This window comes from Dryobates pubescens, chromosome 24, assembly GCF_014839835.1.
Source record: "Dryobates pubescens isolate bDryPub1 chromosome 24, bDryPub1.pri, whole genome shotgun sequence".
Classification (NCBI taxonomy): Eukaryota; Metazoa; Chordata; class Aves; order Piciformes; family Picidae; genus Dryobates; species Dryobates pubescens.
In genome coordinates, this window is record NC_071635.1 from 3,546,009 (window position 1) to 3,572,513 (window position 26,505).

Consider the following 26,505-nt stretch of genomic DNA (forward strand, 5'->3'; position numbering starts at 1 on the left):
GGGTGGACCCCAGCCCTACCACATGGGGCTGTGGTCCCACAGGGCTGCACTCAGCTCAGAACAGTGTGACAGAGACCTTCGTGGGGAGGGAAGTGCTGGATCAATGGCTGTGGCCAGAGCAGATGCTGTCTGCACACAATACACCGGGACCGGAGATGACACTGAGGACATCCTGCTGATGGCAAAGGGCTTGGACACAACGGACTTTTAAGGTCACAGCTCATTTCTCCACGACTCAGCAGCCCACGGAGGGTGTCCAGCCTCCCCACAGCGGTAGTTTGCAGAGCAGAACCTCTCCTGCTGGGATTGAGATGGGAAGGAGCTGTGCCAGATGGATTTGGGGGAATAGGAAGTGGTTGGCTATGAGAACAGGTGGCCCTGGGGAGGAACCCAAGTCTAGTGACCCAAATCTTGCTTTTGGGGTAAATACCCAGCAAGAGATTGCCTTAATCTTTCACCAAGGGGAGAGTGGGGAGAGGTGTGCCAGGGGAGGTTTAGGTTGGATATTAGGACCAATTTCTTCGCTGGAAGAGTGGTCAGGCATTGGAACAGGCTGCCCAGGGATGTGGTGGAGCCACCATCCCTGGAGGGGTTCAAGAAACCTGTGGACGTGGCACCTGGGTACATGGTTTGATGTGCATGGTGCTCTTAGGTTGATGTTTGGACTCAATGACCTTAAAGGTCTTTTCCAGCCAAAACAATTCTATGATTTGGTCTTTTATCTCCCATTATTTTCTCCCTCCATGGGCAGCTTCACAAAAAGCCTTGGCTGATGCTGCTGGGGTGAGCTGGAGAGGCAGCGAGTAGGACAGTGTTCTCAGCCCTTATTTGGACTCAGCTGTGGGGAAGAGCTGCAGTTTCCCAGCAGCCCTGGCCCCCACGCTGGAATCACAAAGCCCAGAACTGGTGAGTTTCTGGTTTTGGTATCCCTGCAGCTGAACTTGGGGAGAAAATCCCATTGGCTCTGGTGGGTGCTGCATCATGTTTGCACTGTCCCAGCTGGTCCCAAATCAAACCCCTGTGTCCTGCAACCCAGCTGCTGCGTGGGGCTCCATTGGCTGATGCTCTCTCCTCTCTTTTCTGCAGGAATTCCTGCTCCAGCAGCGATTTCCTTCTGCGCCAAGACAAAACATCAGGTTGTGTTGTACAAGAAGGGGAAGCTGTGAACAACATCCCCAGGGAATCCCGGGAAGCATGGACGTGTCAGAAGCTCACCAAAAGAACAGCTGAGGAGTGGAGGAGCTTCAGCTCTGCTCAGGATCCTTTGGGAGGGCAGCAGCAGCAGGCAGCCTTGGGAGACCCTGTAGCCTTTCCCACCCCACGACCTGCATGGATTTGGGGGATCCAGGACACGGTTTCTGAGCCTGCCTCTCCCCCAGTGTGGGCCCATCTCCCTCTGCTGGCAAGCTAGGGAAGGAGCTGGAATCTAGGCTGTCCCTAAGGGATGTCCACAGTAAAAGGTGGCTGTGTCAGTGCCTGTGTGACCAGGGAACTAGAAAGGAAGGCAGCTCCACCTCGAGAGAAGAGCAGGTGACACTTTATTCCCAAAGCAAAGCAGGTACAGTGAGTTAGAGTGAGACACCACGGCTCCAAAGCTGCAATATAAATAAAGGACACAGAGAAGCAAAATGTGGTTGGTTGGGGTTTTTTGTTCAAAGGTGTGGGAACTGGCTGCTTCCTGGGGCTCACAGGACCAGATGAAACCCGCCAGAAGCAGAAAGGCACTCAGCTCTTGACAGGAGTGGACGTGGCCTTCATGGTCTTCTTTAGGTGATGGTAGTTGGGCAAAATCTTCATCAGGAAATCCAGCTGCAGCGTCTGGGGCTGGAAAGAGAGGCAGGGGGAGGTGAGGCAGCAGTCCCACAGCCAGCAGGAGGGCAGGCAGTGGAGGCCAGGGGGGCGCCAGGCACCTGTGGGCGCTCGGTCTGGACGCGGCGCAGGCAGTCGGCGCCGTAGATGACGGTGTTCTCGGGGAGCACCTCGTAGGTGTTGACGTTGCAGCAGGCCCCGATGATGCAGCCGCTGGTCAGGATGACATTCCTGCCAACAAACGCTGCCAGGGAGAGAGCAACCCCTGTGAGAGGCAGCCTAGAATGGTTTGGGTTGGAAGAGACCTTAAAGATCATCTGGTTCCAACCCCCCTGCCACGGGCAAGGGAGACCTCCCACCAGCCCAGGCTGCTCAAGGCCTTGTTCAACCTGACCTTGATGAACATGACAAGCCCCATCATCAAGGCCATAACATACTGAAAATCACAGCTTTGTGGCAAGCTGTGGCTTGGCCTCAGCTTCAGCAAGAGAACACCATAAAAATCTTCTGCTGTTCCCAGTGTCTCCAAGAGCAAAACATCACAAAGGCCAAAAGGAAAAGCCACAGCATACCTTTGGATTCGATGACGTTGTTATCTCCCACCTTCATTGCTTGGGAATCTATGGGTCCACGTTGAAGAAAACTGCAGTGATTTGGGTCTGTTTCAGAATCTAATCCCAGAGGTTGTTTTTCAAACCAACACCCTGCACCTCAAACAGCCCTGGGCTGTTTAAATCCAAACAGGATTCCCACAGGATTCTTCTCGTACCCACCCACAAGTGAGAATTATCAGATCAGACTTCTCACCACGCAGCAAGGATACAACACCCAACCTCAAACACGTTGTTGGTGCCAATGACCATCGGTTTGGGCTCCACTTCCTCAGTTTCTGGTGTAATATTTTCTGGATACCTGTGAAAGGAGTGGATACAGTTCAAGTTTTGAGGTCACAAAGATGCCACCCTGCTCAGCAGCTCTGTTTCATAAGAGGCTGAGGACACACACATCCCACCCAAGCCAGCTAGGCTGTTTGAGACTGCTTGTCCTTGCACAGGGTCCCTCATTCTCAGCACTAGGATTCTTCTCTGTCAGATGGAGAAGGGTTCACAGCATCCTAGAATCATTCAGGTTGGAAAAAGAGCTTTAAGATCATCATGTCCCAGTCTTAACACACTCCAAGTCCATCACTAAACCATATCACTCAGCACTACATCCACACGTCTTCAATCCCTCAGAGATTGTAACTTCACTGTTTCCTTGAGCAGTCTGTTCCAGGGCTTGAGAATCCTTTTAGGGAAGAAATTGTTCCTAAGGCCCAACCTCAACCTGCCCTGGGGCAACTTGAGGTTGTTGCCCCTTGTGCTGTCACTTGTTCCTTAGGGTAAGAGATGAACGTCACAGTTCCCCACCTACTCAAATGCTCCACTTTGTTGTTTGGGTTTATTTTGTTACATCAACCTCCCCTGGGTTTCTAACCTTGTTCCTTAAAGAGTTGCAAGCAGAAACTGATGTTTGACCACACTGATTTGGGGATCTGTGTTGAGATAACCCCAAACTCACCGACTCTCTGCAAGCCCCAAGCCAAGACCTCCACAATGGGATTCCAAACCAACCTTCTATCCATCACGCTTAGCTCTGAGGGACACCATTCCCAACCAGGCTCTGCTGGGAGGGTTACTGGTGTTGGGCTGACCATGCTGAGCCCTGTCCCACTTCCTACTGACCCATTGATGATGAGGGCCTGCTCTTCGATCAGGTTGCCTTCCCCGATGACGATCGGTCCCGCCTCGGCGATGATCCTGGCCTTGGGGTGGATCACGGTCCTGGGTCCTGCCGAGGGACAGCCCCGGTGTCACGCCCCCGACACCCACAGCGGCACCCCCGGGGCTGGAGGGGACGACACCGGGACCTTACCGATGGTCACATCCCCGCGGATCTCGCTCTCAACGCACACCACAGCCCCCGGGGCGATCTTCACGCTGGGAGAAAGGACCGAGGGGATGTGAGAGGGGACTCGGCGAGGGGGGGCCGCATCCACTAACGGGGAGCAGGGAACTGCCTGAGGGGAGCGGGCAGGGATGGGGGGAGAAACAAGCAGCGCGGAAGCGACCCCGCCGCGCCGCACCGTGTGCGTAGGGAGGACCCCTCCCGGGGCGGGGGGACAGGACGGAACCGGCACTTACCTCTTCTGCACCTTCTCCGCCATGACAGCGGGCGGCAGGAGGACTGCGCCTGCGCGGGGCTGAGCGCCGAGGCACGCCCGGGGCCGCGCACCTCGGCCTTGCGCTGTCCCGGGGACGCCGCGGAATGCCCCGTGGGCGGCTCTTCACCCCGGCTCAAAGGCGGCCGAGGTTTGCCCGCAGGTTTCCCGGTGCTACCGGACTATCGCCAGGATTCTGCGGGTGCTGGGCCGCCCCGCCGCTGGGCAAGCCCCGCCCGCAGGAGGGACACCCCGGCTCGGATCCCTCCTCCTCCTCGCTGGGGTTCCGCAGCTCTCAGCTAGAGCAGCCTCGCCCGCCCGCACACCCAGGCCCAGCCGAGGCGACTCCCTATCGGTCGCAGCCCCCGCCCGGGGACCCGGCGCAGCCCAGCCCCACCGCATCCCGGAACTGACGAAGGAGAGGGGGAGAGGGCGGCCGCCGGATGCCAAAACTCCGCCGCGACTCCTCTTTCCCAGCTTTGTTGATGAGACAGGGTAAAGCTTCAGGCCTCCCTGCAAAGTACCCACAATTAGGAACAATTACTTCGTCAACATTCCTCTGGTATGAAGCCCTTTTCAACCTTTCCAATAGATTACCAAAGATAAAGGTAGCGTTGCCACCACAGCTGCAATTTTCATCCCGGTGTTGGGCTTTCTTCTTCGAAAGCAAACTGTTTCCAACATTGTTTCTCCAGCGGAATACAAAAGAAAGTATCTTTTAAATCCAGTACTGTACTAGGTGTGTATCCCTCACAATCTGACCCGCATCCTTACCACCTTCAGCAACGGGAAACCCACGTGTTAATGTCTCCGACTGAAAATGACAAAGGCTGTAAAATGTAAACGTCTTTACGCCCGTGGCACCAACAACATTTATTTTTCCCTATAGGTCCCTTAAAGCTATTCGTTCTCAATTAAAATTTGTATTATTTCGTTCCCCATCTTAACTATAAACAGAGGATTATCTGGGAGACTTCAGTAACTCATCCCCTTCAATCCAATTCCTTACTCTGTTCTTTTCCTTGTCCACCCAAACGATGTGGGCATTTTCTTTTCCAGTGTTCCCCTTTTCTACAGTAAGCACATTGATTGTATCTTCTATGCAACTAATTGTGCAGGCCTCATCTGCTCTGCTCTGTCCACCTTTTAGTTTCTTTTTACTGACACCGACTGACCAGTAAACATATTGAACAGTTTCATGCTTGCTAGCACCCTCCAGATGAAAATCTGTTCATTTTTTGAGCGCCCTCACACATTTTCCATCCCTTTCTTCACACAACTTCAGCAGAATTTTATTTTTCTAGCCCAATTTATTACACAGTTCACTCTTGGTATTCCTTTAGACTCTCCAGTTGATCAGTTTTATCAGGATTCTGTTCATATCCTTTCTGGAGAAATATAACTTAATGCTCCTGGGACACTCTCTCTGCTGCCTTATCCCAGAAACAATTCCAACAGAGCCTGTGTATCTCCCCAGTCAGGATTCTAAGTCGTCATTACAGTTTTACAGCACCATATATGCACTTGCAGCGGTCCTCCCAAGCTCTAACCCGCAGCAGCCTCAGTTTCTAACTGCCCCCCACCAAGGATTTTAATTTTGTCCCTCTTGGGGGGGTAGGGAGGGCGGCTGCCAGCAGTCGAAAGCAGCCCTGCTGCTCAGTAACTGCAAAACGAATGCCGGAGTCTACACCCCCGTACTGCTCCATCCTCACATCAGTCTGTCCGCACAGACCCAGGAGAAGCTCCCTGACCGGGGCTCCGTCCACGCGCCCCACGCCACAGATCGTGACCGGTATCCTCGCTCCGGTACTGGCCAGTCCTGGCGCGGCTCCGGAGGCCAAAGAGGAAGCACATACACAGGGCAGGACCAGCAGCGCACAACCACGGAGGTTTGAGCCTCGATTAGCGGCTGCCGCTAATCCCTTCTGCTCGTTTTCACCGATCATCGCCTCTTGCGGCAGGTGAACAAGCGCCGGTGCCCAAGTGACCGCGTTACCAGGGGCTCCGCAGACGCAACGGCGTGGCCTTGGGGCTTGGAGCGCCCGCTAATAAAGCCGGGGGGAGCCAGGCCGGCGCCTGCAATCCTCTCTTCCCCTGGTGCCCACGATCAGTTCTCAAGCGCCGCACGACACGGCCGGTTCCGCGGCAGCGGCGCCCCCAGGTGGCCGCACGGGGAATCAAAACCCCCGCACCTGCTCCGTACAGTGGCGCCGCCTGGCGGACACACTGCGGCACTGCAGCCCCCAGTATCAGCACTGCTGCTAGAGGGGGGGCATTTTTCCGTACCCCCTTGGCCTGGACAGAGCTGTGGGGTATGGTGGTGGCGGCTGGGGAAAAGGCTGTGCGACGCAGGCAAAATGGTGGGGAAAAGGTCACTGGTGCTGGGGGTGGCATGGGGGAGTTTGGGGAGCAGTGTGGGATGGTGGCAAGAGGGTCCATAGGGACCACAGCAACACGTGGACACCTTCCCATCACCCCTTTATTGAAGATGTTGTATGATTCAGCCCTTGTCCATCACTCCAGCCACTGCCACTGTCCGGGACCTGCCCGCAGGTACCTGGAGCTCCTGTGGAGAGAGGGGAGAGGTCTGCAGCTTCAGTGGCTGTCCCCAGCTGGGAGTCTCCACCACCCAGGGATCTGCTGTCCCCTCCCAGCCCCACACACCTTCACGCGATGCCAGTCTCCAGCACATCCTCGCTTTTGGAAGGCAAATTCTTGTTTAATGTCTCCATCTCTTCCGCCTTCCTCTTCCTGCGCTGCTTCCGACAGTGGCTGGAGAGTGGGTGATAATTAAACCCCACTCAAAACAAAGCAGAATTCACCCTGCAGAGGCTCTAGATGGTCTCCAGCCCTGAAGCGATGATCCATGCACCTCCCAGCACCCTCAGAGGCCATGTCCCACCTGAGGAGGTCAGCCCAAATTCAACCTACCCCAAGCTGGTGGAGGTGGGCAGGATTCACTCCCAACCCAGGGCTGCCCCTTCCCACCCCTCACCCTGTCTCCCCCTCTCCACGTACTGGCTGCAGATGCAGGCGCAGACGACGAGGATGATGAGTGTGACGATGGCAGCAATCACGGAGATGATCACGATCTGGCCCTGGTCACCTCGCAGGTAGAAGATGTCCACCCTCTCACAGCGAGCCCCCGTGTAGCCTTGTTCACACCTGCCCCATGGCACAGGGAGTGTTCAAAAAACCATCGTGGTGCCCATGCCCCCCCTCCTCCTGGGAAGATAGGCACGGCATCCCCAGCCTGGTGCCACCATGTCCCCACTGGTGGTGGCTTACACACAAGCTGGTGTCTCCTCAGCCAGGAGGAAGCGGCATCTCCCCTTGACACAGTAGTGCTTGTACTCCTCCGGACACCTGGAGAAGTGTCCCTGCCGCTTCAGCTGTGTCACATTCCCTGGGGGTGACAAGGACAAAGAAATCCCCCCCCACTGAGGGGCTACAGTTCTGCCCAGAGGCAGCAGAATCCCACAGCTGGTTCATCTCCACGGCAGGTCCAAGCTGAGCCACCAGCACGTGTGGCCTTGGCTGTGGAGTTCCAGCCATGACCACTTCCCAGTTTGGTGAATGCCACACAGCTATCCTAGACAAAATACCCTGCCTGTCACCCACCCTGATCCACTCCCACACACCCAGCTCCCATCCAAACCCCTCAGGTCCCCAGAGCATCCTTACCTGTGCATCCCTCAGCTGTGCCACAGATGGGCCCCTCTGTGCCATGGCCTGTGGTGACGTTGGCGTCGGCGCCCACGCCGCTGAGAACTGCCAGGCCTGAAAGCACAGCAGAGGTGGCTCAGAGCCCAGCCACAATCCCAGCATCACCACCACCACCAGTCTCCCAGCCCTCACTGCAGGGAGGGGACCAGTAAAATACTCCACAGCTGTGCCCATGGCTCCTCTTCCCTGGCAGCATCAGCTTTTCCCCAGGTGGGAGGAGGAGAGAAAGCTGGACCCCACCCACCCCCTTCACCCACCAGTGCCCCAGCATGGGAGTCTGGGAGGCTGTGGGGTGGGTTTTGGGGGGCACAGCTCCGCCTGAAGGCAGCCAGCAGCCCTTTTTCCTGGGGAGGATTCAGGGAGGTCCTGCTTGCTGCATTGTCCTTTTGGAGGAGCCTGGGTTTGGGATGACCAAAAATGCACCGGTTGCAGAACAGGCAGCACTGCAGCTAAACACCCAGCAAAGCCCAGTGTGCAAGTGCCCACTGCAGCATTGCTCACTGGGTTATGTGATTCCCAGTATGAGCCAAGCTGGAAACAGGGCGACCACACTCGCTGTAGCCATGGGATGAAGCCGGGAGCTGGCACAGCCCCGGGCGCGTCACGGCGGCGGTAACCGGATCGCTGGCATACCAGCACTGACTCAGCACGGCCCTGCTGCCAGCCCAGCCCTCCCCACCGATTCACCCCACTGCGGTGGCACCCAGGGGAGCCTCGACAGGTCCTGCCTGATGTGGCAGGGTGCTGGGTGGCTCCCGTGAGGGTGGGACGCCGAGGTGAGAGGTGTTTCCCACCCCAGTTGGTGACTTGATAGCTCAGCTGTGCCAAGGCCTCCGTGTGAGGGGGAATTTGGACAGCTGGGCCCAGGCAGCATCATTTCCCAGTACCTGTTTTCCCATCCAGCCCTTTAGCACCCTGGCAGCAGCAGCAGTGCTGCTTGGCCAAGTCTCCAGTGTCCCCCCAGTTCCATGGCAGTGAGTGCCCAGCACACACGTCCCTGCTGGCTATATATAGGCACCACTGCGCTAGCGACGTGCTTTGGGGAATAGAGCTGCTACGAGACCAGGGACAAGCCTCCAGCAGGACTTCCCCACCAGCGAGCATCCCCTCCCCAGCTGAAAGACCCAGGCTGGGAGGAGGTGGAGCCCACCACAGAGTTTGGCCCAGCCAGCGGGGTGTGAGATGCTGGGGAGAGCCAGGGGATGAGCCATGGAGCAGCTGCCCACCAGGAACCAGCTGTGTGTGGCAGGGGCACGTGGCAGCGCAGGGCGGGAGTCTGACTTCACCCCGGTGACCAAGTTCACAGCTCAGCATGGAAAGCTCCCCACCAAGACGAGATCCCCACCCTTATTACATCCAGATGCAGAACTTTGGCATCCCCCAGGCTGGCAGCCCCTTGGCAAGAACCCCAGTGGCACTGCCAGCTCTGGGGGGTTGGTGCCCCCCCGACACCCATCTCTCAGTGTCCAGGAGCTGTGGGTGCAAACAACCTCATCTCTTTTATACATGCAGAGCTCTGCTATCTCTGGCTGCAGCCTTCCCTGAACAGCCAGAGATAAGCCAGGACAGCATCCCAAACACATGATTATTTCTCATAACACCCTCCAGGCTCCCCTGGGAAAGCCTGAATTGCAGGAGAGCAGCCACCCAGGGCATTTGCCTTGCTCTGATGGACACCTCAGCCCCAAACCAGGTCAGCCACCTTTGATTTCCTCCTGCCAGCACAGGTTGGGCAGGTTTCGCTGAGCGATCTCACCAGCCCTGCCAAAGGGCCAAGCCCAAACTGCTCCCAGTGCAGGGGACAGCTCCCCTGAAACCCCAGGGCTGGCACTCTACCTGGGAGAGTATCGCCAAACCCAGATGATGTTCAGCCCTACCCAGGGTTATCTCCTGCCAGCCCTGAGCAGGTTTCCCACACACACTTCCCAAACAGGTTACCCCCATATCCCCCAGCCCTGGTGCTGCCAAGGATGGAGAAATTCAGGAGTTCAGGCACCCGTGAGCAGTGCCCCATCAACACGGGGGGAAAAATATCCCAGTTCTGCTTCAGGGTCCAGTCAACACCCCCTAGCCCCATGCTGGCCCCAAGGGATTCAGAGATTCCCAACCAAGATGGGGTGAGCGCTGGGATGGGATGATGGTATCAGGATGGGAACCGGGGCACAGGCATGGGTGCAGGGAAGCACTGGGGAGCACAGGGACAGGAGTGAGTAAACAGGAGCAGGACAGGAGAGAAGGACTGAGATGGAATTGTTCAGGGGACACAGGGAAGTCCCCGGGACAGGACTGGAGCATGGCAAACATTGGGACTTGGGGGAGCAGCGTGATGGATGGGATGGGATGGAATTGAGGTGGGGGGCAGTGAGAGAAAGAGGAGCAGCTGGATGGGACTGGGGGAGCAGTGGAATGGGGTAGGGTAGCACCGGGACAGGCACAGGGGAGCACCGAAACGGCAGCGGGAGACAGGTGGAAAAGCACCAGCGTGGAACTGGGAAGCAGCCGAACGGGACAGGGGCAGCAGCAGGACCAGCCCGAGCTGGGACAGAGAGAAGTCAGGGCCGGGACGGAGGGTGGCACCGGGCAGGAGCAGGGGACACCGGACCGGGACAGTGAAGGGGGAGCACCTAGCCGGTGCCCGGTGCTTACCGGAGGCAAGGACCAGGCAGAGCAGCAGGGTACCGGGACCGCCACTCGGGACCGGGGCCGGGGCCGCCGCCGCCTCCATGCGCGCTGCCGCCGCCGCCGCCGCCGCCTGCCCGGTGCCCGGCGGCTGCGGCGGGGCGGGGCGGGCCCCGGCGGGACAGGGGCGGCCGCTGCCAGCACCGCCGCCCTCCTCCTCCTCCAGCTGCCCGGCTCCTACCCTGGCGGGAGCATCCCTTGGGAGTCCTCAACTATCGAGACCCTCCCCACGCGTGTCCCCTCCCCAGGCATGTCCACACCCCAAGAGTGTCACTGTCCCCCCAGGTCCCCTCTTGCCCGGAGCAGCGAGTGCAGGAGGCATCCAACAGCTGCCTCTCCCTGGGGATTCAGAGAGCAAGAGGGGTGCCCCCCATCCCACCATCCCAGTTTCCAAGGGGGGCTCCGGGCGTTCTCCTCCCCACAGGGCTGGAGGGCGTGGGGCTGGAGCCCAGCTTCACCTCCCCAGAGCTCTTCACCTCCGGAGGGTGTGTTATGAGAAGAGAGATTTATGCACAGCGAGCTGCTAATAAAACCGTCCCAAAGCCCTCGGCAGGCAGTGACGGCAGCTACAAGTTATTTGGAAGGGGCTGCGCCTTTGGCACAAGCCTCTGCGCCCTGGCCTTGGGGCTTGTGGGGGGTTTGGATTTCTGGTGCTTGTTTTGTTTGTTGTTTGGTGGGTTTTTTTTTTTCCTTGGAAGTATGATTCTGGTCCCCTGAGCCATGTCCTAAGGAGAAGAGGAACCCCAGGGAAGTAAAGGTGGCCCCCAGGATACTGGCAAGTCCTATCCTGGCATCTAGGGATCACAGGATCACAGGATGTTAAGGTTTGGAAGGGACCTGTGGATGCTCAGCTGGGATGTGGTGCCATAAGTTGGTGACGTCCTGGTCTCAAGAAGAGCAAGAGACATTTGCCCAGCAAAGAAGAGGGCAGGCAGGGAGGGGTGGGGGCGCTGCTGCCTGCTCCGCCTCGTTACAGGCGTGAAATAAGGGGTGGGAAATGAAGTACTGGAAAGAACGGGTGACCTCAAACCGCGAGCTGGCAGCTATTAATGCAAGCGCTGGCAGCCACCCAGCCATGCCATTTGGCTGCTGGCCAGGGGGTGAGTGATCTCCTGTAGCCCCAGCCAGCCAAAAATCCCAGCTGCAAGCTTCAGCATACCAGTTCCACCAGCCCCTCAGCTCACAGCCACCCTGGCTTTTCAGCCAGTGGGGTGAGAGAACCCATCCCCAAGCCCCCTCCAAAGAACACAGTGTGCTGAACCATTGGAGAAACATTGCAAAGCTCTGGTGAGGGCAGTGGGGACTTGGGCAAGAACAGGGAAACCAGCAGCTGGCAGCTGGATGTGACACAGGGCCACCCAAGAGGAGCTGACTTCACCCCGGTGGAGTGGGCAAAGGCAGCAAAAGTCCTTCTGCCCACCAAAAGAAAATGATCTCCCTTTGGCATCCCTCATAACTGGACAAAACTGGACAGAGAAAGCACTCTAAGGAGATTTTAAAAGAGCTGCAGTCCCAAGACAGAGGTAGCCTTGAGACCAAGTAGAGAGAAGAGAAGAGAAGAGAAGAGAAGAGAAGAGAAGAGAAGAGAAGAGAAGAGAAGAGAAGAGAAGAGAAGAGAAGAGAAGAGAAGAGAAGAGAAGAGAAGAGAAGAGAAGAGAAGAGAAGAGAAGAGAAGAGAAGAGAAGAGAAGAGAAGAGAAGAGAAGAATTAACCAGGTTGGAAGAGACCTTTGAGATCATCAAGTCCAACCTATCATCCAACACCATCTGATCAACTAAACCGTGGCACCAAGTGCCTCAGCCAGGCTCTTCCTAAACACCCAGGGAGGTGGTGGAGTCGCCGTCCCTGGAGGTGTTCAAGGGGAGATTGGACGTGGCACTTGCTGACATGATCTAGTTGTGAGGTCTGTTGGAACAGGTTGGACTTGATGATCCTTGGGGTCTCTTCCAACCTTAGTTACTGTGATACTGTGATACTGTGATACCTCCAGTGATGGGGACTCCACCACCTCCCTGGGCAGCACATCCCAATGACCAATCTCTCTTTCTGTGTAGAACTTCTTCCTAACATCCAGCCTAAACCTTCCCTGGCACAGCTTGAGACTGTGTCCTCTTGTTCTGGTGCTAGATGCCTGGAAGAAGAGACCAAACCCCACCTGGCTACAACCTCCCTTCAGGTAGTTGTAGAGAGCAATTAGGTCTCTCCCGAGCCTCCTCTTCTCCAGGCTAAGCAACCCCAGCTCCCTCAGCCTCTCCTCACAGGGCTGTGCTCCAAACCCCCCACCAGCTGTGACCATGAGACCAGGCAGAGGTGGCGATGCTGATGAGACCAGGCAGCTGTGATCAGGAGAGGTGGCCAAGCAGAGGAAACCAGCCAGAGGTGACCAGCAGATGGCAGCTGGAGCCCAAGGACGTTCCTGGCAGGGATGTTGAAAGTCTCCCGCAGCCCTTGGCATCCTGGAGCCCACCCGAGGTTCTGGATTTGCACCCAGCTCCATGGTGAGGAGCAGCAGCCGTGCCCAGCCCTGCCCTCTCTTTGGCAACTTCCTGCTGCCCATGGACTCATACAGCACCTCCTGCAAAAGGAAGTCCAAAAAATGGATGGGAGCCCAGTGGGAAGGAAATTATCACACGGTTCCCACAGCACCAAGCTCCTGCAGCAATAAGGACATTACTTTTCCTCCTCCCAAGTGGAGAGAAGGTTTCAAGGAGACCTGAGATGCTGATGCTGCCCAATTCTATGTATGACAAGGCAGCCACCATCCAAGCCAGATGACTTGGATTTTGTGTCCTGCTGTTTTGGGCCTGGAGCCAGGATCCATCCCAGGAAAAGGCCACACAATGTGCCAGAGGAGATGGCTTTGTAACCCCAGTGAAAGACAGCTTGGCCGTGGCCCAGCTTTGGGGACATCTTTCTCTGTGGCAAGCATGTGAAAGCCTGGAGAAGATGAGTTCAGCCTGAAAACACTTGCAGAAGGAAAGAGGTGAAAAAAATGGCACTTGTACCTCCTGCTGTGTCATAGGTCCCTCCTGGCTGGATCCCTTGGGCACTGGGAGCTGGAGGAAGCATCCCCATCCAGCCATGGCAGGAGGAGACATCTGCTCCATGTTCCTCCAAGGGGAGAGGGATGCCCTGGCAAGGTGCACACACAGCATTCCATAGAATCATGGCATGGTTTGTGCTGGGAGGGATCTTTAAAGGTCATCTAGTCCAATCCCCCGGGAGGAACATCTTCAGCTCAAGCAGGTTGCTCAGAGCCCCAGACAGCCTGACCTGGAATGGGGCAACCACCACCTCTCCGGGCAACCTGGGCCAGGGTCTCACCACCCTCAGTATAAAAAATCTCTTCCTTCTCTCTACTCTGAATCTCCCTCTTTTAGTTTCAAACCACCCCCCCGTGTCCTGTCACAATAGGACCTCTTCAAAGGTTTGTCCCCAGCTTTCTGACCAGCCCCTGTAAGGCCACCAGGTCTCCCTGGAGCCTTCTCCAGGCTGGAAAACAGAAAAAAAAAAAAGTTTATCTTTAAAATCCCAAATTCTGCTCAGTATGACCCCAGGGAGGGAGAGGGGAGAAGTGACAGTGCCACTGGGCACCCTGAGAACCCAGCCAATGCCACCAGCTGGGACAAGAGCTCCCCGTGCCTGGTCCTCACGGCTGATGTGCCACTCTTGGGGCTGGCTCCTGGTGCGATGCCCAGCAGCCAGTACCAGTACCGGGTGCCCAGTACCTCCACCCAGGGCAGAGTGCTGGATGCCACCTGTCAATCCCAGTATGGACTGCTCAGTGACCTGTGTCCAGCTCCCGACACCCACCGCTGATGCCCTGCAGCCGCTGCCCCGTCTGGTGCCCGGTACCGGCAGGTGCCGCTGTGCGCCGGGAGCTAGCAGGGGGCGGCGGCGGGGGCCGGACCGGGGCGGCGGCGACGGGCGGGCAGGGAGCGGGGCCGGGTTGTCGGGCTGTCCGTCCATCCCTCCCACCACGGCTGCCAGCCCCGCCGGCACCATGGGCTGCTGCTGCCGCCTCCTCCTCGCCCTCCTCCTCCTCCCGGCAGGTAAGTGCCCGCCGCCGCACCGGGGCTGGGGGCACCGGGCTGGGGGGTACCGGACACCTCCGCTGCAGGGCTGGGGAATTACTGGGCTGGGGGGTACCGGCGATCCCCGTTGCGGGGCTGGGAGCGATGTCATAGGGACAGGGAGGAAGGCAGCCACCCCCTTGCCAAGGACAGCCCGGCTCCCAGATCCCAGATGCCTGAGGAAGGGCTTCTGCTGGTTCCTACTGGTTCCCACTGGTCCCACTCATCTCCCTCCCCACCCCCCAACCAACCCCCCAACCCCCGCCCCCTCGCAGGGCTGGGTGAGAGGGGTTTCATCCCTCTTTTTCCTCACCCCTTGCCCCGCAGAGGTCCCCAGCAGGGTCTCTGAAGCCAGCAGGCAGGAGGACAACTTCAGGGGACAACCAGCATCTCCCCCCCAAGCTTTGCAGCCCTCTGCCCAGCATCTTCGCTGCTTTGAAGGAGCTTTCATCGCTCATCCTGGCCACGAGCAGAAAGGTTCCTGCACACCCAGCAGCTTTCCTCACCCGGCTAAAGGCATCTCCCTTCCATCTGCCCCCCTCCCTCAGCTGTATCAAGCTCCCTCTTTGACAGGAACACCCGAAGTGACATCACTGAAGCCAGGCAGGGCAGACAGCTCAGTCAGTGCCCAGCTGGTGTGACAGGGAGCACTTTCAAATGACAGGTTTCCCCTTGCTCTGAGCTGGGCTTTGATAAACACCACCAGGCGCTGGCTGCTCAGGGCCATGACAAATGCTCTTGCATAACCGAGCGACAGGGACGTGGGCAAGAGGGACACGCTGGGCAGAGCTGGCACTGAGTCTCTGTGGTGCCAGGGCATCAGGCTGGCTCAGGTTTGGAGCTCCCTGCAAAAGCCCCCCCCAGCCATCTCCCCAAAGCAGCAGCTAGGGAGGCTATGCCTGCAGGAGGTCCGGCACCCTGGACAACGTCACCTTGTGGGAGACCTTCCCCTGTGAGGTGACCTCACTGCTGCAAGGGGCGGGAGGGAGGGAGGGATGGATCCTTCTCCTTGCAAAGGGGAGTTTGCCAGTGAGCTCTTGGTTCCCTACTTTCCCAGCAAGTGCATTTGGGGATTCACAGATTGCATTGGGTTGGAAGGGGACCCTCAAAGGTCATCTTGTCCAAACCCCCTGCAGTCAGCAGGGACACCTCCAACTAGAGCAGGTTGCCCTGGGCCACACTGAGTGTGATCTTGAATGTGCCTGGGGACAGGGCCTCAAACACCTCCCTGGGCAGCTGCATCCCTTGGATGAATCTATATTTTGCTCCACAAGGATGCTAGGAATGCAGTTCACCTCCTTCACCATCTTCTGCCTGGCCACCCATTCGAAAGTGACCAACCTCTGCTGGGAGCCAGCCCACAGCCACTTGGGGGCTGGGAGGCGGGTTTTTCCCAGCACTCAGGTCAAACCCAAAGCTGTTCCCACGACCATCCCTCTCTGAAGCACCAAGGCCAGCGAGGCTTGGCAGAGGAGCAGGGAAACATTTCCCTGGAGTACAGTCCTATGCCTCTCAGACTGCTCCCAAACACCCCCAAGGCCCAAAAATCTTTCTGTCCCCATAGAAATAATACTTAAAAATACATTTATCAAGCCATGAGAAAGCAAAAGGAATGATTTAAACATGCTCCAAGCTCATTCTTCAGGACTTAGTGGTAGCAAGGACGTCACTGCCTAGGAGGAAAATACAGCTGGGCTTTGCCTGGCCACATAATTAAATAAGAGCATCTTGCATGAGGAAGTTTTTATCCTGTTATTACTCCTTCTCTGGATGCAAATCCAAACCTGCTCTGCTTTCCTGACATGCCCAACCCCATACAAGTGGTTGGTGCACCCCCAAGCCCTCTTCCCCCTTCAGCAATTCACCCTGCCAGCAGCTGAAGTGTTTGAAAGGACCTGCAAGAGGCAGGTTTTTGCTTGAAAGGCTTTGGGTGCTTCTACAAGATGCTTCTGGGGAGGAGAAAAGCTGCTTGGGGAGGGGTGTCAGAGCCTGGCCCCATCAGCTGCTTTGAGCTGCCTTGGAGAACAAGCTCTGAGCGCTCCTGGCTTCACTCCACCATATGTGAGCTGAAGGACAGGGGAGATGGGGACTTCTTCATCCCCTCACCCAGGCCAAATGAGCAATAGCTTCAGCCTCTAATACCAGAAGATCCTCCAAAAAATCCTGTGCTGAACCCAATTGCTTCCCCTCCTGGGGAAGGCTAGGATGGAAGGGATGCATCTCAAAAGCTGCTCCTAGAAGCAGCAATTAGCAGCTGGCCAAGAGCAGTAGTTAGCTGCTGGGCTGTCACTTGGGCTGAGCTGCTCTTTGCAGCACTTCTGGCTGGCTCCAGAGCCATCTCCAGGATGGGAAAGTGAATCGTGAGGGGTCTGTTTGAAACCTGTAACATGAAACATCTGGAAGTATTTTGTGTTGAAATCAAGCAAAAAAATCGTTTCAGAAAGAATTGGTGCTGTCAAGTGCTGCTCTTAACGAGGGCAAAGCTCACACCAACAGGGCTAAAGCCACCAGGTGAGGTGGCAGCCCAAGGAGGTCACAGGGCCCTGCCAGCCAGGGGTTCTCCAGGAACATGGAGGTTTTCCACCACTGATCTTGATCAGGCACCTCTGGCTGCAGCCCAGTAGCCACATGCTGCTTTGTCATTCAGGAGAAAAACCTCTAAGAACTTCTCTTCACCTTCTTTTCTGCTCCAATTTCATTGTGGCTTCAGGATCAAGGGCTTCACGAGTTGATAAATGAAGCAGCACAGTGCTGGGGAGGGGAAACACCATGTTCTCTTCACATGAAGGGCCACCCAGTCCTGCAGCTGCTGTGAAGGGTGGGTTTGCTGGGGAACCCACAGCCCTTGCTGCTGACTTTGGACATTAGGGCAGATGGGTGCCTGAGGAGGACCTGGACCTGCCCCAGGCAAGGAAGGAACTGGCCACAAGGACTATGTAGCATGTAGGTAACCATCTTCATTTCATTTTTAGCTGGGAAGAGCAGAAACAGCATTATGGTGAAGCTGTCTGCCTGGTTCCTCAGGAGCAATTAGCTTACAACAGCTTTCCTCAGGGTCTGAAAAAGGTGTAAGAGCAAGTCAGGCCCCTGTGTTAGCTCCTTCCTCCTATGCAATAGCCTGGAGAAGAGCAGCTGCTGCTCCCAAGCCAGGCCATGACCCACCAGCTAGTGAAGATCTCACTTGGAGCCCCTTCTTGCCAGCTTTCCCAAAGCACCCAGGTTGATGTGCTGGAGTTTGCCCTTACATTTTGCAAAGAGACAGCTAACAGAGATGTTGGTGCAAGTCATAGATCCAAGGAGGTGGCCACTGATGGGTTTGCTCAGCAGCAACTCCTCAGCATCCTCAAGGAGGGCTGCCAAGGGACATCACCAGAGTGCCCTGGCTAGCAGCATCTTTGGGACAGCTTCTTCCCCAAGGATGGGGCCTCTGGATGGTGAGGGACATGTGGAGATATCATGCTGATTTCCATTGTGTAGCTGTTTCTCTTAGCTATGGAAAATTTCATGCTTTGGAGCAATTAGACCTAAACCACTTAATGACCATGCAGCAGAAGAAAAGTAATCATGCAGGAAGCCAGCTCAGCTCACCACTAAATCAGAGCAACTGCAGATTCATCTGACCTGGTGGCTTTGACTTCTTCCTTCAGCTTTGTCTTTTCCCTTGATGATGCTGATGCTTCTTGGCTGTCCCACTTGGGTTCTTCCTCCTCCTGCATCTGGTTTTATACCACCACAACCTGATGTTGAGAGGTGATGCAGCAGGAGCTGAGCAGGCACCAAAGAAGCAGCATATCATCCAGGGCTGCTCCTGCTAGTGTTAAGAGGTCACCAACACACACCTGCAGTGCTGGAGCTTTGCTAGGGACCTGGAGAGCCACCATGCTGGCCCTGGTTTATTAATTGAAGCTCAACAGCAGCCAGAGGTGGCCAAGATTTACGATTTCACAGTGCCTGACCAGCTGAGTGCTACCTCTGGGATAGCATGGAAAGTTTGCTGGGTCTGAGAGAGGGCTTAGCTCCTGCAGAGCTGCTTCCAAATATTCCTGTCACCCTTATTTCTTAGGGACAAGGAGGTAGGGCACTGCAACAGTGGCCTAGGAGAATAGAAGCACAGGTTCAAAGTGTTTGCATGCTCCTGTTCTTTCTCTCAGATCAGTGCAGAGCTTAGTCAGACCCTCGTTGACTGCAGATGGGCCTCTCTAACAAGAGAGGAGGAAAATGATCACCACCAAAGACCAAATCACATGGTGGCAGAGAAGGTGAGGCAAGCCCCAGCGCTGAATAGCTTGAAGGACAAGTTGAGCCCAAAGCCAAACCCAGCTTTGTTTAGTTTCAGCCACCACGAGGAGACCTTCAGCCATTTACAGCCAGATGGTAACAGTTCTACAGCTGTGAAGGAATTGCTGTTCCTTCAATGAAAGCTACACCTGACCACGAGCAAGGGGGGAAGGCACCTGCAGAAACCCAGCACAAGAGATGGGAATCCCCAGCCACAGAAACCAAAAGCAAGCCAATGAGGTCACAAACAGGAAGCTCTTGGCCTGTATTTAAAGAGGAATTGTTTTATTGCTCTGCATCACTCCCCCTGGTTGTAAACCACCACGTGCTGCAGGGTCAGGGCTACTCTGTCATCGTGACTTGGTGAGAAGCAGCAGAATGTAGGACCTGCAGAAGGTCAGAGAAGGTTGTGCACCACCAAACACATCACCCAGAGTGAGCCAACTTATTTTACATCTGAGGGTCCAGTTGCTCCTCTAAATAAAGCTGAAAGAAGAACTCATCCTAGGGTAGATGTTTTCCCTCACCAGTACCAGCACCCACAACCAATCATCCGTGGTGGTTTTCACACCCTTAGCAATGTTACACAGGCAGGACACAGCTCCAGCCACCAGCTGGAGTTCCCAGCTGTGCTAACAGCCTCTGATCACCCCCACATGCCTCACTAGGAACCCATGTAGCCACTGGGCCAAGACCAAGAGCCCTGTGAAGCTCAGCTATGGTGGGTGTACAGCGGAGGACTTTTGGACCTGTGTTGTGAGTGGGTTGTCTCTAACTTACTCTTCTTTTGTCTGTGGTGATGTTCTGGTGCTTCTTCTGATTGTTTCTTGTGTTGACCCTAGAACTTCATGTGTCCTCTTGTCTTAAGCAGAGGGTGGGGCTGTGCCAGCATCCTGTTTTGTCTGCTCTGGATAGGTCTGGTGGGTATCCAGTGAGGTTACTGTGGACTTTAGCTTCAGTATGGTCTTGGTCCTATGCTTATGGTGGTTTCTGTCCCAGAAGAAGCTGCTGAGCTAGCCTGGAAAGCTGTGCCCAACCTCACTGCTCTTGGGCACCCCAATGCTGTGGGTGCCCAACAGACCTGTTAGTTGCAGTGGCTTCTTCTTATGGTGTTAGAAATCTTGATCAGAAAGGCTGGGCAGATTCCTTGAGTGAGTGCAGGCAGGAGAAGCTGCTGGGAGGGAGAAGAAATCATATTAATGCTGCAGAAACTCATTATCTCTGGGACTTTGGCTGCCAGAGGAGCACCATCTACTGCAGCTGGGGTTATGGGTGCCTTGGTTAATTCAGACTGAGAGCAGGCATGTGTTGTGTTGATGAGGTCATGTGGACCTTCTGGTAGTTACATCAGATGTGATGAGTCACGAAGAGAAGCTTGTTAAGAGCTCCATCTCTGCCTTATCAGTGGATGTTTGTTTGCTGTGGCATAGCTGCTCCATCTGATGTCATTCACTGGGGCTGGAGATGTTCTCTTGTCTTTTTTTTAATGCTGCTTTTCAGCTGGCAGCACAATTTCAAAGCTTGCTGTGATTGCTTCTGGAGTGCCTGAGAGAGACTGCTGGAGAGGCTGCCAGCCCAGCTCAGGCAGCTGCTTCCCAAGCACAGCACAGGAAGCTTCCAGCTTCTGCAAAGCTGAGACCTCTACTTTTGTGTGGCTTACAGAAGCCAAGAGAAGAGCACACAGAGAAGAGAGTGAGGTAATCCAGCAGGTGGATGGTTCATTCCTTAGGGGGGCAGGTCAGTAGGGTTAATAGTCCCCAAGAACAAGATATTTGAGTGATAGGGAGTTAGGTTTTTCTCCTCTTGGCTCTTTGCCATGCTCCTAGGCAAGACAAAAAGACCTCTCAAAGCTCATGTGGGGCTGTGAAGTGTGACAGTGCTGCTTTCTGAGGCAGTTACCTTGTCCTGGCAGTCCCCTGCCTGCCCATGAGCCAGATTCCAGCGGGGTGGTCAACTGCCTTAAGTGCATTAGATGAGCAGATTCCTCCTGGCTGAGCTATGCTTGGCATCCTTTGACAGTGAATGTCCTTCAGTCCCTCTGAAAACCTCTGCTCGAGGGGGTTTTTAGCCTTGGAAGTCATGTGGCCCTAAAGAAGTTTCATAGTGGTGGTTTTGTCCCTTGCCTCCATGCTCCGCTCTGGCCCAGCTCACACCTGCAGCTCCTACAGACCAGGTGCTGGAGAAACAAGGGAACCCCCACCTTGGCTTTTCTGTTCCTTTTCAGATGTGTTGGTAGAGGACTGGGCTTGCAGACAAGCTGGGTGCTCCTCTGGCTGCCCAGCTGCCTAGGGGCAGGCTTGTCCATGAGCTGGGTGCAGTGAACATGAGGGTCCATCAGACAAGGGGCTCCTCAGCCAGCTCCTTTCTGTCCCTTTACCTTGCCCCAGTTGAGCAGCAGCCTGCATCGCCTCTGGGATCCCAGCTGGGCTTTTCTGGCAGTGCAAAGGGCTGTGAGAGCTGCACCCCGGGGCAGTTGCTGGGTCCCAGACAACCTGATGGAGATGATGGCTTGGGAGAAGAAGAGGGCTGGCAAAGGCGGAGATTAATGCAGCACTAGCGAACTGGAAGCCAAAGCCTGGCTGGCAATGGCCATGCAGGAGCAGGAGATGAGGACAAGCAGGGCTGAGCTGAGCAGTGTGCTGCCTTCAGGCATGCTTGCTCTCCTGGGAGATGGCCCTGTGACTTGTGACCTGCTTGGCTGGGCGTGCTCAGCCAACGGCCAGGGACTGTCCCTGCAGCCAGCTTTGGCTCACCCTCTGAACCTATACCCCTTGGATCCTATCAGAAACGCCCTGACTCACCCTGGCCAGCAGCACTGCCAGCTTTCTGAGGTCCCCAGCGGTTTGCCTCCAAAGTTCAAGCAGATCCTGAGGGCTCAGGAGGCATCAGAGTGCCTTGGTGACAGCAGGGATTTCGCAGGAGCCTGGGGTGCTTTGGAAAACTGGGAAGGAGGGGGTGGGATGCCTGGGTGCTGTCCTGCTGCTGTGCTTGGGCTGGGAGCTGAGCCAGGTGGCTTATTTGGTAACCAGACTCCAGCTTGTCATCCATCTCCTCTACCTTATCCTAAGGTCTACCAGCCTTGTGCCTCAACAGAACCAGAGCCCCAGGAAGCTGAAAGCTCAGAGGCATCTCCCAAGTGCCTGTCCCTGGGAGAAGAGCACCTATGGCCTCAATCCCAGCTCCCAGACCTTTCTGCTTGGGAAGCAGGAGTATCTTGGCTGGATTTGATGATCTCAAAGGTCTCTTCCAACCACAAGAATTCTATGATTGCCAGGAAAAAAACCCCACCAATGGGGTTAAATATGCCAGGGACTTGTGCTCCTGCCTGCCACAGGCTCTAGCAGAAGCCATGCCCTAGAGCTGGCTTTAAACACTTGGCCAAGGGTATGCTTGAGGTTTCTAGGCAGAAGATGCCTTCATGAGAGGTGTGCTACACACACAGAGTGCTGCAGCGAGCTGGAAGCTCTTGGCTGAGGTGTCCCTTCTGCTGTTCTCCTCCACAGAAGGTGTGCAGGTTGAGTGAAGCTGTATGAGCCTCCTGCAGCCTTCTCTTTGCACTGATGGCTGCAAACACCCAAACCCACGGCTTAGGCCCTGCTCACTGGGGCTGCAACCTGCCGTCTCTGTGCTCCAATTGTTTCCCTCTCTCCTTCAGCATGAGATGCTGACTGTGCCCTGGAATGTTCTCCTGGGAGCTTAGCAGTGAGGAGCTCCATGTTGCACAGCCCCTGCTCCCAATCCAGAGTCCTTCCCACACACCACTGTCTCTTGGTGCAGCTCTGTGTGCAGTAGGAGTTGCATGGTGGGCCAGCAGCATCTCCATCCCATTTACAACACCTCTAGTGCAAGCTGGGTCCTTCCTTGCTGTCTTGGGTGTCACCTGCATGGGTGGCTTTGCAGTTTGACTTGGTGGGGGGACACACAGCAGATTTGGCTGTGGTGGTTGGCAGCATCTCCTTGGGGGTGGGGGTAGCTTGGTGATGGGGAGGAGACCCTTATGTACCCACCAGCAGTGCTCAGCCATGAATGATCTGCAAGCTCCTGCTCACAAAGAGCTACCATGAGAGTTGTCTGTGCTGCTGTTTCTCATTTATACAAGATGTAAGCTTCTGTCTCTAGACCCTGTTTGGCCTCAGGGTTCCCACAAAAATCAATCTTTTGGTGTTTTTTATCCTTCAAGCTCCTAATTAGTTCACTGGGGCTTGTTGACACCAGAGCAAGTTCTTGCTTTTCCCAGTGCTGGACTTGGGATGCCCTGGGAATGTAAATAAGTGAATACCTGGGAGTGAAAATCCCTCCTGATCTCAGCACAATCTTAGCTTAACCATGCTGGTGGAGCTTCTAGGGCTGGCCCAGTGCTGAGTTTAGCCCCATGGAGTAGAAAAGGGGGTGGGGGATAAAAAAGCCCCAGGAGTCTGCTGGTGGGGACAGAGGAAAAAATGACTCATCTTGATGCTAAGGAATGGAGACAAATGAATGAATGCACAAGGAAATGGGGGGGAGAGGAGAAAGAAGTGTTTTGTGCTGTCACTGCCAGCTGCAGGGTGGCTGCTGCTGGGGAGGAGCTCACTGCTCTGCTGGGAGGAGGTGCTGGGAAGATGGAGGAGCTGCTTGGGGGATCTCAGTCTTAGGGGAAAATGGTGCTGACACATGGTGGGGCAACTGGTGTGGTTTAAAGCTCCCCTCAGCTATGCAGAGGCTTCCCAGCTCTTTGTTTTTTAGGTGGCTCTCAGCATTTTAAAACCTACAAACTTCCTTCTAGCTTCATTCCCAATCTCTTCAGTGTTCATGCAAAGCCCAGGCTGCCCCAAGGATTTTCCTGTGGTTAATACTTCTTTGTCTCACTCCCAGGGCTGGGTGATGACTCTGCAGCACTGCCACTTGCCCCCACCAGCCCTCCCTTCTCCTCTGAGGGGATCCTAGAGGTCCCAGTCTTCAAGGATGCTGCTGTCTCCACACCAGTTCCTGGCCAGCCCTTGCTGCCCATGCCCACAGAATCTGCTGAAGATGGGATGTCCTCTGGGCCAGTGGAGGGGGATAACCACAATGCCACCACCACAGCTGCACTGTCCCCCACTCCTGCCCCTGTGAGCTCCATCACCACAGCAGACAGCCCATCTGTAGCCTCCAACCCCAACTTGGTGCCATCAACCTCGGAGACAGCCCCAGAGCTTTGGACAGCAAATACTGCCAGCCTGACAAGGGACACAACAGAGCTCGGGGCAGCTTCCAGCCTCCCAGGTGTACCTGCATCACCCTCCTCCTCCCTGCCCACCACTGGCCTGTACTCATCCCCTGGGACATTCTTGTCCCCAACACCTGTGCTCGTGAAGCCCAGCACCACCCAGACACCAGCGCTGACCAAGGATGTTCCTCCTGTGGAGACAATGGCCATGGCATCAAGCCTGGCCACAGAGCCAAAGTCCCCCCCAGTGACTGTGATGAGCCCCACTGCAGCTGAAGCCACAGCCAACAGCAAAACCACCCTGTCCACTGGAGTCATCATGGAAGAGGTCCCACGGGCCTTGAGCACAGGTGAGCACCACCACTCCCCATATGCAGGTAGAATGTCAGCCTAAAGGTGCTCAGATAAGAGGGGCAGACCCCCACCCTCACCCCCAAAATGGAAAGGAAGAAATGGTCAACCTCTGGGAGCACCATTCAGCAAAAGCTGAGCTCTCCTTGAGGAGCCTATGGCATCTGCTCCACCAGTGGAGACAAGGAGTTGTAGATACCAAACCTCTGTTGCTTGGAGATGTGAATGAAAACCTCAGGCACAACTGTGAGTTGAAACACTGAAGGATGAAAGGAAGCAGGTACCTGGCCAGTGGGTGCAGCCTGGCTTAGGAAGAGGTAGGGTTTTGTTCTCCCTCCTGGAGACCTCACTAAGCTGACACTAGCTTTCACTCATCCTCTTCTGCAAGCTCAAATTGCTTAAAGTGCTTCATAAGGTCAGGAAATGGAAGGTTCTGGAGCATCTTCTAGCCTAGCACTGGCTGGTGCTGATGCTCCCATCAAGGTGTGAGTCCATGGCCATCAAGCAAAGCTCAGATGTTTCTTGTCCCAAAGCCACCTGTGAAAACAGAGGGGTGTCCAGCATCCTCCACAGGAGCTTTGGGGATCAGTGAGGGAGTGTTCCCCTCCACCAGAGGTGACTAGCAAAGGTGTATTGGGAGCATCTGGGGTGTGGGGTGAGTGCTCTGGGGCTGGGAGCTGAGCTCTGCCCTTTCTGATGGACCCTCCACAGGGAGTGTCGTGGCCATAACCGTGACAGTCATCGTGGTCGTGGTGCTGGTTTTTGGAGCAGCAGCATACCTCAAGATCAGGTGAGGCTGTTTTGGGGTGCTTGCCTGGTGGGATGCTTGAGCTGTGGACCCCCACCCCGAGGTTGAAGCCCCTCTTAGGTGTTACTCAAGGGCAAAGCCCTGGGGTGATGCTGTCCCCAAGGCCAGCAGAGTGGGGAGCAGCCCCTTGCCCCAGCATGGCTGCATTTCCCACCACATCTGTATGGAAAAAGCTGGTTGCTGGTTTTCTTCCTCACTTTTAGAGGAGCCTCCCTCAGCTGCTGGAGATGCTGCTCAGCACAGTCATAACCAGTAATTATCCCCAGGGCAAGCTGCTGCCACGGGGGCTCACCATAGCTTAGACAATGAACAGCAGCACTGAAGCAGCTGGAATGAGGCTTTGCTGCCAGCTGAGACCAGCAAAGGTCTTTTTAATTCCCCAGGATGTCCCACTCTGGTTCACTGGGGGGAAAATCCTACCTGGGCTTATTTTGTGTCCTGGTCCTGCCTTGTGGTAGTTTTAGGCTGTACCTTTTAAAATGCTCCACAGATCTTGAACAGAAAGTGGTAGAATGTAACTAAATCACTATTGGGTGTAAAAAGGAAAATGGTGATAATGTTGGGGGGCAGTTTTCAACCCACCACATTCCTGCTAAAGTATCCCAAAGCTTGACTTAGTGAGGACTTGCATGCTTGCCTTTTTTGGTCACCCTAGAGTAGAATTAACTCACAAACCACTCCAACTGGTGACACTGCCTGGTTTGCTTTCCCCTGGCAGGCACTCCTCCTACGGCAGGCTTCTGGATGACCACGACTATGGCTCCTGGGGCAACTACAACAACCCTCTTTATGATGACTCCTAGCAGGGACAATGAGAAAAAAAATAATCAAATCCTTAATTTATAAGTGCTTCTGCAGCAGAGCATCCACTGGTGAGGAGATGCCTGGGCACCAAGCCGCTGCTGAGGGCTGGGTTGTGGTGGGTGCAGCAGATGACAGGCAACTGGAGGGTGGGTGGGAGTGTGGCACCCACAATAAACTTGAATTTTGGCCTTTGCGTAGGAAACTGGTTCCCAGGACATGCTGGCTGCTTGCTTTGTGGGCAAGGGAAGCCAAATTCCACAGGGGGAAGGGATGGGGGAGGTAAAGGGAGAGGAAGGAAGGTCAGCCGGCATCATGGCATCCTTTGAAAGGCTGCTGCTCCATGGCTTGGGGTGTGTGGGGGGGACACATGGGGGTTGCTGAGCCAGAGACAGCAGTGGACAGGGGTCTGCTGTCTCACAGCATTGCTTAGGTTGGAAAAGACCTTTAAGAGGGACTCAAACTGTAAGCCTAACACTGCCAGGTCACCACTAAGCCCCGTCCCTCAGCACCACATCTGCACGGCTTTAAAGTCCCCCCAGGGGTGGGGGCACCACCACTGCCCTGGGCAGCCTGGGCCAAGGCTTAACAACCA

At 55.6% G+C, this 26,505-nt stretch overlaps 3 protein-coding genes across 3 annotated transcripts; 1 reads left to right on the forward strand and 2 right to left on the reverse strand.

The window, feature by feature from the left end:
- Positions 1–1,521: 1,521 nt before the first annotated feature.
- DCTN6 (dynactin subunit 6) lies at positions 1,522–4,096 on the reverse strand. Its single transcript, XM_009911754.2, has 7 exons — positions 3,993–4,096; positions 3,724–3,788; positions 3,534–3,639; positions 2,633–2,721; positions 2,382–2,429; positions 1,911–2,053; positions 1,522–1,824 (listed from the first exon to the last, which is right to left on the reverse strand). The coding sequence occupies exons 1-7, from the start codon at positions 4,013–4,015 to the stop codon at positions 1,726–1,728; spliced, it is 573 nt and encodes a 190-aa protein (XP_009910056.1). The 5' UTR covers positions 4,016–4,096; the 3' UTR covers positions 1,522–1,725.
- Positions 4,097–6,450: 2,354 nt separating this feature from the next.
- BTC (betacellulin) lies at positions 6,451–10,479 on the reverse strand. The gene is made up of 6 exons (XM_009895980.2): positions 10,382–10,479; positions 7,694–7,789; positions 7,298–7,415; positions 7,028–7,174; positions 6,674–6,781; positions 6,451–6,575 (listed from the first exon to the last, which is right to left on the reverse strand). Exons 1-5 carry the CDS (start codon positions 10,458–10,460, stop codon positions 6,676–6,678), a joined length of 546 nt encoding a protein of 181 aa, XP_009894282.2. The 5' UTR covers positions 10,461–10,479; the 3' UTR covers positions 6,451–6,575; positions 6,674–6,675.
- Positions 10,480–14,346: 3,867 nt separating this feature from the next.
- Positions 14,347–26,150, forward strand: PARM1 (prostate androgen-regulated mucin-like protein 1). Its single transcript, XM_054172665.1, has 4 exons — positions 14,347–14,466; positions 23,617–24,300; positions 25,013–25,091; positions 25,828–26,150. Exons 1-4 carry the CDS (start codon positions 14,418–14,420, stop codon positions 25,910–25,912), a joined length of 897 nt encoding a protein of 298 aa, XP_054028640.1. The 5' UTR covers positions 14,347–14,417; the 3' UTR covers positions 25,913–26,150.
- The last annotated feature ends 355 nt before the right edge of the window (positions 26,151–26,505 follow it).